The sequence below is a fragment of the Megalops cyprinoides genome, chromosome 5, assembly GCF_013368585.1.
Source record: "Megalops cyprinoides isolate fMegCyp1 chromosome 5, fMegCyp1.pri, whole genome shotgun sequence".
NCBI lineage: Eukaryota > Metazoa > Chordata > Actinopteri > Elopiformes > Megalopidae > Megalops > Megalops cyprinoides.
In genome coordinates, this window is record NC_050587.1 from 21,347,224 (window position 1) to 21,359,614 (window position 12,391).

General features: G+C 41.2%; 1 protein-coding gene across 1 annotated transcript; it reads left to right on the top strand.

The window, feature by feature from the left end:
* Positions 1–7: 7 nt before the first annotated feature.
* On the top strand, positions 8–11,148 carry sec14l7 (SEC14-like lipid binding 7). Its single transcript, XM_036529904.1, has 12 exons — positions 8–229; positions 1,118–1,193; positions 4,226–4,269; positions 5,439–5,501; positions 5,647–5,835; positions 6,526–6,621; positions 6,803–6,863; positions 7,558–7,641; positions 7,766–7,872; positions 8,798–8,937; positions 9,031–9,200; positions 9,455–11,148. Exons 1-12 carry the CDS (start codon positions 176–178, stop codon positions 9,550–9,552), a joined length of 1,182 nt encoding a protein of 393 aa, XP_036385797.1. The 5' UTR covers positions 8–175; the 3' UTR covers positions 9,553–11,148.
* The last annotated feature ends 1,243 nt before the right edge of the window (positions 11,149–12,391 follow it).

The following is a 12,391-nucleotide window of genomic DNA, read 5'->3' on the forward strand; positions in this document are numbered from 1 at the left end:
TCGCTCACTGCATTGTTTCATTGTTTCGCTGGGATGACGACAGCGCCCCCGCGGATTATTTAGGCCACCTGGAATCCGGACAGGACGATGTAAATGAGTGGGAGGGTAGACAGCGCCGTTCGGTTTCAGCAGAACAGTGGCACCCGTGCGGCGTTAACTTGGTTCGGCAGCGAGGATGAGCGGACGCGTCGGAGACCTCAGCCCGAAGCAGGCGGAAGCATTGGCTCAGGTGAATTTCTATGATTATATGATCACGCTCATTTTTTCGATAGTTCTCCACTTTCATTTCATTTATTGATAGTTTTATTTCTCTTGTTGAAAGTTTTGCCATTTGCCGCACTGAAACAATGAATCGGTTACATTTAACGATTCAAGAAAGTTTAAGAAATGTAAGAAAATGTAATGCGCTGGTTCATAACTGATAGTGAGCTAGCGGTACTGTACTCACAAGTCCCACGGTTCCTTAAACTGGCTACGTCCATCTTCTTTAAACCTACTTCAGATAATCTATATACTATTATACTGTTATACAGCTGTCCTGAAATGTCCTCATCCGACACTGCTCTGGGCACTGTAAACATCTGCGTAGAGTTAAAGAGATGTTTGAGGTTTCTTGTGGATTTTCGGCATGCCTGTGTCATTTTATCGTTAAATATCTGTCTGACCAAAGGCAACTGACTTTTCAAATAAGGCTGACTATGAGTACGTTGTGGAAAGAAATGCACTATATGCACTATAATCTGTCTCTAAGATATGAATTATGCCGATCATTTATTGCAATTTTCAATTTGCCTCAGAGCATAGGGAGAAAACGATTTCGGAATTGTAAGGGCTCAGTTTAACATACACACAAATGTATTTTATTCTCCCGAATTGTGGGCATTTGAAAACACCTGTATAAGCAATTATTTCCAACTGTGGTCAGATAGATCACAGGTTTCCACGTTTTTCACTGTTACAAACATGCAAAGCACATGCAAATATGTCAAGCACTGTCATATTGTACGTGGTTTATACATACGCGCGCTCCATCCAGGAATCCCTGATTTCTTGCTGATTTTCTCTCCTCCGTTCCGTTTCCGTGTTTCACTGCCTTCAATGTCTTTTCGACGGCCAGTTTCGGGAGAGAATTCAGGACATTCTTCAACAACTGCCCTCTCAGCAAGACCATTTCCTGCTCCGCTGGCTCAGAGGTGAGGCAAAAAATCATCACTTTTGTTGAAGTGATGTAAATATTTTCTCAGACGTATGTGTGTACCACTTTCTCTGTGTTTGTAAGAGTAGGCTATGTCCACTTATCTGTGTGTGTGTGCAAGCCCGTTCGTTTAAGCATGTAGGGGGACCTGTGTGTGTGTGTGTGTGTGGTTATGTTTGTGTTTGTGTGTCTGTCATCTGGAGGCAAAAGCCCCCCTGTACCTAGTGAATATTCACCTTACAAAGCATCACAAAACAATTTTCGATGGTTGTGACTGGGGTTGTCTAACATTTAGCATTAGAGGCTATTGCTTACATTAAGGGTACCAAAGGAAATCTACTTTTGATAATAAGATGGTGTAGTGGATAAGCGGCTGAGCTTGTGACCTAAATGTTGCAGGTTTGATACCCAAGTGGTGGCACAGGGAAGGTACTTTACCTGAATTGCTGTATCAAGAGGAAATATGGAAAAAGTGTTAAGCTTTTCTGGTTAAACATGTCTGCTAAGTAAACATAAACATATAGTGTAATGTAATAAAAAGATAAACACATAAATGTGCCCTTAAGAAGCTCCCTCAACTGGCCTTATCTCCAGCGTAATCTCATTAACCCTGCAATGACAATAAAGCACAGTAATCAGTAGCAGTGTTTTGACAACTGAGCCATAGCAGATGTGTGTCCACTGCCATATTTTGCCCTCATGCTTTACACCTGTTGCTGAGTCCTGAGTTTTTATTAATCACTCTGCTGATTTCACTCATTCTGAGCTGTAATTCTGCGCATTGCGGTTTGAACAGATTAAAAGTAAAACAATGGAGTCTTGCATGGCTAAAAAGAAGCAGGCAGTTGGCTGCTGCTGTTATTGTTTTACTTTATGCTGTAACCAGCATGGATTTTACTTGCTGAACAATGAATGGTTGTTATTCAAATTTAGTTTTCCGGATGCCTTTGAGATCCATGTTCTCGTGACGTGTTGTTGCCCCTCCCTAACCATTAATGATCTTGACCTGAAACGAATAAGCCCAAAGCTGGGAGAGAGATTTGCATCTTGGGAAAAGAGTGAAACTGGGTGTGTCTTTCAGCTGAATGACCGCAGGAATGTCCCCTGGGATGCCCATTCATTTCAAGGCCAAGTTTGAATCCTGGATGTTGGGTTTCCAATACAGTCTCACAAAACGCCTTCAGAAAGACCTTCTTGTTTTCATGGAAATATGACCACTTTATTATAGATGCAGGAATGCACACCATTTCTGTTATCTGTTTTCCTTCTGAGAAATAAGCTGTATTAATTTTGTATTGTTATGGCAGTGAAAACAGATATCAGACTCCTTGGAAAATCTTGTGCTGCAAGGTCATGCTGTTAAAAAAAAGTCAGTCTGAATTTTGTTTTCATGCAGGGGATGGGAGGAAGGCTGTAGACTTTGTCCCACTGGGATATTTGACGTACCAGAGGTTGTTGCCCGAGTTGTTGTTGACAAGATTACTCAAAGTAAACACAGGGATGAAAAGCGCCTCTGTTTGACTGACCGAAACTGTTTGATTTGTGCCTCCACACATCCCTGTGCAGCACAGCTTCAGCTCTGCCTACTCAAGGCCTGAGAGGTTTGCCAAAGGCTGTGGCAGCAGAAAACCACTTCCACTTGCCAACACACCCCTCCCGCACGCTCGGTAACCCTTGACTCCTGGATGACACGTAACCCCAAAACCGCACTCACCTGATCACCTGAACCGCTACCACCTAAAGCAATTTGTTATGTCCTAAACTCTGTTTTCCGTTTTAAAACATCTGAATGGTTTAAAACACTTGTGTTTCTACCAGCTAGCTTGTGCCTTGTCTGGCCAGCTATTGAAACTTGGTCATGCAGCTCTTCTAATATTATGACCCCTTGTATGGCTTTCGCTTGTGTTGTACTCTGCTGCACTTGTAAGTCGCTCTGGATTAAAGCGTCTGCCAAATGAATAAATGCAAAGCCAGACTTAGAATCAGTGGCATATTAACCTGTGTTCACAGCAGTACAGAAAAAATAATATTCCTCAATAAGAGCTACAGTGTGATTGAAAGCCCATAGCTGCTTGTCAGTCTGAACATTCTATTGTCTTCAGAACAATGCAGATTAATGATCCGCATGTTTATTGAATCATCTACCTATTTGTTGTTGCAGGACAGGAAACGTGGGTGTCGGGTGCAGATTGGGTGTCTCCTAGGTGTTTGTTTCAGGTTACAACAAAGACAACCAGTTCTCATGCTGTTGACCCTGCATTAACAAACCTTGATGGTTAACAGATCTCCATAATTAAACAAGAAGTTTTGCCATATCATACCGCATGTCAGTTTTGTTGCTATTAAAACAGCAGAGCTGTAAATGGTGACGACAATGCCAATAACTACTCCCCCTCTATCTAAATCCTGCTCCCTCAGCACTGACCACCAGTCAGCTGTCTAGTAATCTCCTTTACAAAGATTTAGACACTTGTGTTTGTTCACCGATTATGTCAGGTCAGGAACTGCTTGTAAATGGGATGGGAAAGTGAGGGTAGAGAAAAGTGTTAATCAACAAAAGTGAAATCTTCCCAACAGACTGACATTAATCCACAATGACCTCCCACAATAACAGAGTGATATGCTAGCATCGCTGCTTTCCCTGGTAGCTGATATGACCTTAATGAAACCAGATTGAAAGTAGTACACACCGATAGCTGTTGGAAACAAGGGCATAAGTGGACTTGGTATACCGTGGTTCTTTGCATCTCTGTTGCACATGGCCTGTACATTTCTATGTTTTAGCTGTTGTTATATGTCATATTATTATGTCCTATTCAATAATCATTGTGAAGATAATTGCATAATCACTGATCATCATCATCATCATGGGATGAAGGTTTTGTTTCTCCTGAGCATCTCTCATACTTTATTTTTATATTTATTCCCTGCTCTATTGTAGGATTTTTGCTCACTGTGCAGCCAATGGGATTCATGTTTGAGAAAATCTTCGATCCATATGTAGTTGCTTATATTCTTTGTTTATTTCAGCCAGAAGTTTCAATGTGCAGAAGTCAGAGGCAATGCTTCGTAAGGTAAGATTTATACCATTTTTTCCCACTCCTTACAGCAATTGCTTTGACAGCGGACAGGTTGTAGCATTGTCAGACTTTGAGCTTTACATTTTTTAAACTTTTCCTTGAAGACAACAATATCCTTTGTTGTGAATAATAAGCTTGTTTATGCCATTTTAAGTAGAGCCCCATTAGGTAATTATCTTAATTTAATTATATCCTTACACAACTCTGTGTGCTTACTAAATGGAGCTCAAATCTTATGCTCAGAGATTTGAGGAGAAGCTGGCCAACACTTCTCATAAAAATGAGCCAGAAGAGCAAAGGTTCAAAAGCCCAATAATTTATGTAAAAAAAACAAAGAAAACTGGACTATGCAAACAGGCAGAAGAGAAAGTGAAAATTGCATGAGTGCTGTTTCCAAAGGGTGTGTGTGTGTGTGTGTGTGTGTGTGTGCATGAGTGTACACGCATGCCTGTTCAAAATGCATAGGAAAAGTCAAAGAAGGGCAATAAGTTCAGTTTCATGGTCCATTTCATGAGTGATGTGTTAATTGCAGTATGACAAGGTATGACAGGAGAGTAGATTCACAAAGAGCAGTTCCTGAACTTGCCTGTTTTCACAGGGTGAGGCTAAAGTCCAAGCCTTGCCAAACAGCCTGTGTAACATATTTTAGAACCTAATATTGCCCTGAAACAGAATATGAGTTTACATTTGTAAATGAAATAATGTGGTTTGGAAGTAGCTTCACTCAAACAAAAGAATCCCGAGTTCATTCCAGAAACTTGGAAACATGGCATGGTTTTATATATATATATATATATATATATATATATATATATATATATATATATATATGAGCGAGAGAGAGACTGGTTCAAGTTAGCTGTACAAGACAGCACTATACTATAAGGAGCAGCTGTTGTACCCTTGGGCAAGGTACTTAACTCGGAATTGCCTCAGTAAATATCCAGTTATATAAATGGATGACATTGTAAAAAAAAAAAAAAAAGAAAACCTGCAACCGATGTAAGTCACTTTGGATAAGGGTGTCTGCTAAATTAATGTAATGTAATGTAATACATAATCAACAACATGGACAGTGATCTCACCGTTCCCTATACAGTGAATTGGTTTGTTTCCTGCCAACAGCACTAATAGCACTAGTATTCTGTGTGTTTTATCCTCAGCACCTGGAGTTCAGGAAACGCATGAAAGTCGACACAATAATCACTGACTGGCGGCCACCAGAGGTACATCATTACACTAGTCATTCACGTTCCTTACCTATTCACTGCTGCAGTGCTTTTGATTGGCGTGGGCAGTTCTGTATGAAATACTACAATGTCTTTGGGCCTGTTGGTAGATTCTGGTTGGCTAATGTTGTAATGTGTCCAGGTGATCACGCGGTACCTGGCTGGGGGGATGTGTGGCTACGACCGAGAGGGAAGCCCAGTCTGGTACGACGTGATTGGCCCACTGGACCCCAAGGGCCTCCTCCTGTCAGCCACCAAGCAGGACTTTATCAAGACCAAGATCCGTGACACAGAGCTGATGCAGAAGGAGTGCGAGAGGCAGTCAGAGAAGGTATGCCCTCCAGTGGCTAGGATGATCTTCTACAGCCCAAATCAAGGCGCGGTTGGGAGTGTTCAGTCAAAATGTGATCAGTGATCAGCAACAAGATGAGAAGAGCAGTGTTACCGAGCAGGGAGGATAGTTTGGAATACAAACCTCTTCACTCCAATGCCAGCTGCAATGAATAGTCATTTTGCCTTGTAAAGCATTCCAGAAATTCCTGCAGGGGTCTGTCAGAGCGGAAGCAGGGCCTGAAACTGTGGTTGTATTCCAAACAACTCCATCCAGTCCAATCACTGCTCATCTGCACTGACCTCTGATCAGTGATCAGTAAGATCAGTATTGCTGAGAGGAGCAGGGACTGAGGGAGTAGAATGGAATGGAGCTTTCTACACTTAAATGCGAATGTTAATGTCATTTTGCCTTGAAGAACAGATTTCACTTCCACAAGGTTCTGTCTTCATTCCTGTGTGCTGTCGTTTCTAGGGTGAAATTTCTTTCTGCAGCATGTCTGAATTTCACATGTGCAAACCTTATGGCCCAATGTTATGCTACTACAGCCCATTCCACCAATGTCTTTTACACCCCTTTTCATCACTACCTGCCACCACTCTGGACATTGCCCAAAGTCCTTTGGTAGTCTTTTTGGAGTGCCTTTGGTATATATTCCCATCTTAACACATGGTCTCATTTTTGTCCCAGCTGGGGAGGCATGTGGAGTCCATCACCCTGATCTACGACTGCGAGGGACTGGGACTCAAGCACCTGTGGAAGCCTGCTATTGAGGCCTATGGAGAAGTAAGCACTCTGCAACAATGTGCTGCATGTTTGCCCTCACCTGAGCAACCTGTAGTCCAGGAGCAATAAGGGTGTAATCTATCCTCTCTGAGTCCGTGGTGTGACTGTCTTATTTAAGTACTAATTAGTACCAATTGTCAGTAATGATGTGTTTCACATCTTTGTGCTGTTGTTGCTACAGGTACTCACCATGTTTGAGGAGAACTATCCCGAGGGCCTGAAACGACTGTTTCTCATTAAAGGTGAGTGTGTGCTGCCATCATCAAACTAAAATGAAGCCTATCGAGCTTGCGTCTGTCAGAGAAGAACAAGTAACTGAGGTCTTCTGCGGGTTTCCAAACCACTCCTCTCATCATCTACATGGCACTGCAAGGGATGCCATTTGCTCAATGTAGCTACAGCTACATCATCTTTTTGCTGTTGCATATTCTCATGTTCTCTTGTGTGTTTTTTTTTTTTGCACCTTTATGTTACTACCTTTATTTCAATTTGTATTGAAGTCCATTTTTGTGATCGGCTGAGCAACACACTTACAGTAGATAGGGCGCTGTAGAAAGTTAGTAAAGCAGGTTTATCTAGATGCATACTGCATACATGTTGTCATTGTTATGTTGTGTGTGGTGTTTGTGAAGCACTGATGTTAGGTGTACTGTTGTAGTCATTTGAAGTATGCAGGGACTTCTACAACTGTTTTGTCCACACATCGTCAATTATCTACATGGGAGAATGAAAAATGGTGGCTTCAGTTTATTTAAGTGACTGAGATACATAACCAACTAGCTACCAAGCTGAAACTATGTCTTCAAAAGATAGCTATTAATTGCAGTGTTAAAATAAACATATCTCATCTGACCATGTGGCCAGTGGTCATTTTGGTGTGCTTCTGCTGCTGTTCTTCCTGCTGTGTCTGACCTCACCCCTCTGTCATACCCTCAGCTCCCAAACTCTTCCCCGTGGCCTACAACCTCGTAAAGCACTTCCTGTGTGAGGACACCCGGCACAAGATCATCATCCTGGGGGGTAGGCATTGTGTGCCCAGCCACACCCCCATATTTCACATGTTTAATGGAGCTGGTGAGAGTAGGTGTTTATACATGTACTCATTGTTGTGTCTATCTGTCTGTCTGTATCTCTTTCTCTATAGCCAATTGGCAGGAGGTGTTGCGGAAGCACATCGACCCCGAGCAGCTGCCCGCTGCCTATGGCGGCAAGCTCACCGACCCTGACGGAGACCCCAGCTGTAAGACCTGGGTGAGTGGCAGTGGTGAAATGGGTGGACGGGAAAACTAAGGAGCCAATGAAAGTTCATGATCAGGGCAGTCAGAGACTGCAGATCCTCACACCTTGGGTTTCAGCTTCTAATGGTGAAATGTCATTACTGCACCCGTTTTTTTCAGATTTGTAGGGGCATCTATAGTTCATTTCCATTCGGTTTGATTCAGCTTATTTTATGAAGGACATTTCACACTAAGGTGTCCCAGGGTGCTGTGCACAGTTGAAACCAAATTACAAATATGGCTGTCATAAGACAAATTCAATGGCAGCTGTCGCACTTTAATACTGATCTCAGAAACAGAAACTTTCCGAGACATTTCAGCCATATGTGGGAGGTGGAAATGTCCATCTGTACTAGAGAGCTTTGTTCTCACAAGTCTTGTTGGCGGTGAAGAATTGAATGATTCTGCACATTTCCCTTCCCCGCATTTATTCCCATCATCATCTCAGCTGAAAATACGCATCAATATTTAAACAAAACAGATCAACTTAAAACCTTCAGCTGCCGTTTACATGAGGTTAGGTTTTTTTTTTTTCAAATGTCTATCACTTACAATTTTCACTAGAATCTGTCAGGATTATTTTCAAAACATGTCTACATCACCCCAGTCATTTGGAGCTGAGAACTTTGGGGAATTCGGTGCAGATCCTCTTGGTCTCAATGTGAAGCCGGAGATCTGCAAGAAGAGTTATCTGCAGTGAATTCACACCTGAACATGTTGTGAGGAATAAAGCATGTGTGAGCCAGTACTGCAGTTGTGTCAGTTTTCTTTAGCGTGTCACATCACATCCTGCTGTCAAATATAAATGGCAGCTGGATTACTTCGCACCGCAGGCACTCGTTATTTCCCTAAGGCTGATTTCAAGTGTGCCCCATCCTTCCTGGGGGGTCTGTTTCTAGATAAACTACGGGGGCGAAGTTCCGCGGTCGTACTACGTGCAGGACGCGGTGAAGATGCAGTATGAGCAGAGCCTCACCATCAGCCGAGGCTCCTCCCAGCAAATAGAATACGAGATCCTGCTCCCAGGCTCTGTGCTGCGGTGAGTGGTCTCCTGTGTAATCACCCGTTTCTCAGAGTCGGTGTCCCAGTGAGACGAGTTTTTCCCCTTACCCATGATCCTCTTCCCACCCAGGTGGCAGTTTGCAAGTGATGGGGCGGACATCGGCTTCGGGGTGTTCATGAAGACTAAGGTGGGTGAGAGACAGAAGGCGAGTGATATGCTGGAGGTGGTGCCCAGTCAGCGATACAATTCCCACCTTGTGCCGGAAGATGGCTCCCTCACCTGTGTAGACCCTGGCGTCTGTGAGTACAGGGCAAGGTTGGGGGGCTTGGGAGGGGCATGTAAATGGGGGTAGTAAAGTGCTGAAGGAAAATTGTGCATGCCTTTGCTATCTATGGCTAGCTTTCCGTTTCAATTTTAATTCTTCATTGAACACGGCAGTCTTCTTAGTTTCTGACAGTGTTTAATGCTGTGAATGCTTGTTGTGAATAGAACGGTTAGTAAATGCTTTTGGCAACTAGATTAGAGGTAAACAGCATTTTGTCTCCTCTCCTAGATGTGTTGCGATTTGACAACACCTACAGCGTCCTGCATTCCAAGAAGATCAGCTTCACTGTGGAGGTTCTGCTGTCCGACACCCAATTACAGTCTTAGAGAAACAGGGGTGGAACCAGAACAGTGATGGAATTTGGCTCAAAGGCCAATAACATGAAATCTTATTTAACAGGTTAATAATAGGCCATATTCATTTTTATGTGAAACTAATCTGGTCAAGGTTAAATTGTGTTTAATCCTGACATTTGCAGTAAGAAGACACTGTGAACTTCTGAAGCGTGCATTCTCTTTTCAAATGTGCAGGAACACCTTGAGGATGAACTCTTTATGCGCATACGTGATGCTTTCTTCACTTCTTCTCCACTATAACATACAATGTGTTTTCCATTGTCAATTTAGAAATTATTGCAATGTTCTTTTAAGTAATAATAGTATAATTGAATTCCCAAACCCATCTGAAGAGAGAATTACTTTTTAAACCGCAGTGCAAAGTGCATTTCTGTGTTTTGTACCATTCATATAGTTACCATAGCTAGTTAGCTGTATGCCTACCTCTTAAAATTGCATAATAGTGGTATTATTTATTTTTAATTAGTATAAAGTTGGATGATTTAAGCAGGCAATTTCACATTTACAAAACATACTCTACTCTGCGTCTCAGTTAAGTGTCTCATCCATTGAAGGGTGCTGCACATTGATAGGAAACTCTTTGTCATTACCACTTTAATTGTTTCATGTGAAGGCTTTTTTTTCTTTCTTGTTAATGACATCTGCCTGTAAAGAAATTTTAGAAAGGTTAGAAAGATTGCCATGACTACACTTGCACAATTTCTGCCATCTTAGTTGGGTACACAGTAAAGGGATTACATTTCATGTAGTAACACTAAATAACCACGGCTTGAGTCAGCAAGGTAGTTTTAATTATAACCAGCAGTATATCTGAAAAGCAGAGCATCAGGCTGTTTTTGTTCATTCAGACCTGCTCAAGGCAAGTGTAGCATTCCAAAGCGATTGTGATGAATTTGTGATGAATTTGGTCCCTCACTGTTTTTCTGCTGGCTGCATGTATCTAAGTGGTGGCTGGTGTATGTTCTCACACAGGCAAGTTTATTGAGTCCGTCCGTCCGTCTGTCTGTCTGGATGACTTTTGGGACAGTCCATAGTCTGTTCTGTGCTGTTGCATATTTGCACATACAGCTCCTCACAATGGTTATTTTATCCTGAAAATATTTGTTGGAAGACACATTGGTACTAATATTCTGGCTACTCAAGAAGTAGATGAAATAAGAACAGACTATATAGTATGGTCATAACCTTGAAAACAGTATGTTTTAAAATTAAAATAGAGATCAGTGTCATTTTCAGCTACCACCAGGGACAACACACTCACTGGAGCATTACGTAAATACAATTAGTGAAATTCACTAACAAAAAGAAGTCATTTCAATATGGAAAGACAGACAAGATAGTATTAAGAACACATTTTAAGGAAGCTTAAGTTAACTGGTTGTGTTTCTGTTATTGGAAGGAAATGATTACATTCCCATAGCACATACTTTGCATATTCACAGCCATGTGGTAAAGGACCTGTGGTATGTGGTTGTAGTTGTATTGATCATCCACAAAGCACAGAGTCTGAACTTGGAGCGTTACAAGTCTCTGTGCAAAAATAAATATTAGTTTTATCCAAACATGACTCTTTTATCTTTGTCTTCATGTACTCATTTCAGTTTGTTACATGTTAGTATTACTAATGTCTGCATGATAGATCTTCTGTGCAATCGTGAAGATTCTGTTTTTCAGACTGTTGTCAAAGGGGCATTGATTCAAAAGCATAAGTTGAGACATTCTTGAAAAATCTGTTTTTTTTTTCATGTTTTTATGTGTAGTATCAACAATACTGTACCTTGTCTGCTTCACCAAAAAAAAAAAAAAAAAAACTTTATTTCACACAATGTTTAGAGATAAGGGGTTAAAGGCTATTTTGATTATCGAGCTCTTCAGAGTTTACTTTTAATGCAATCGGTTTCAAAGGTCAAAGTTTAGTGGGGGAAGGACTTGTGATATAGCAGTGACACATCAAAAGGAAAAGACTATTCTAATATTTTTTTCCTTTCTGTAATGAGGTCTTTTATGTATTGTACCAACTGTTTACAACTCATTACAGCTCCACCATTACAGAACCACAACTCATTACAGAACCACCATTCTGTGTGTGTTACGTGATGCTTTGTTCTTCAGCAGTTAGTCTGCATGTAACAACATTTTATTTACACTGCAGTCACTGTATAAACACTTCAGCTCCTCGTAAAATCCACAAAATTACACACCATGTCCAACCAGAACAAAAGAAAACAGTAATCTAATCTGCAGATAAATGTAAAATACAAACGACCATAAATGTTTTTCCTTCGTTTGTCGAAATTACACTGTTGGACTGGTTTCGAATGGACCTGCAATTACTTAAAATACCACGGTTGTCCAAGATAGATTTTAGCCCCTTCAGGTAAAGAGTAAAAAAAGAAGTTTGTTATAACACTCATTTTTATTACATCACCCATGTAACTACGTAAAATGTTTCTAAATCTAAACCAAAAAAAACCCTTAAAGGTCTGTACGTAACTAGTCATAGGATTTACGATCAATATAAATCCGGGTAGTGCACTGAGCCACTGACCGTTTCATGCTATGCGCAATAGAGGAACGAACAGACTAGCAAGAAAGTATACATTATTTTATCTGTGTTTACTATTTTACTCAAACGCAATATTTTAAACTGACATATTCTTTCCAGATGGAGGAAGGTGTTTTCCAGGTTGAAAATATCACCATGATAGATATTAACTTCAATATGACACAAAACAAGCGATTTTTTTACACCAGAAAAGTGGTGTACACGGTAATCCTGAGTGCTACTTATGTTTTGAACAGAAGAGGG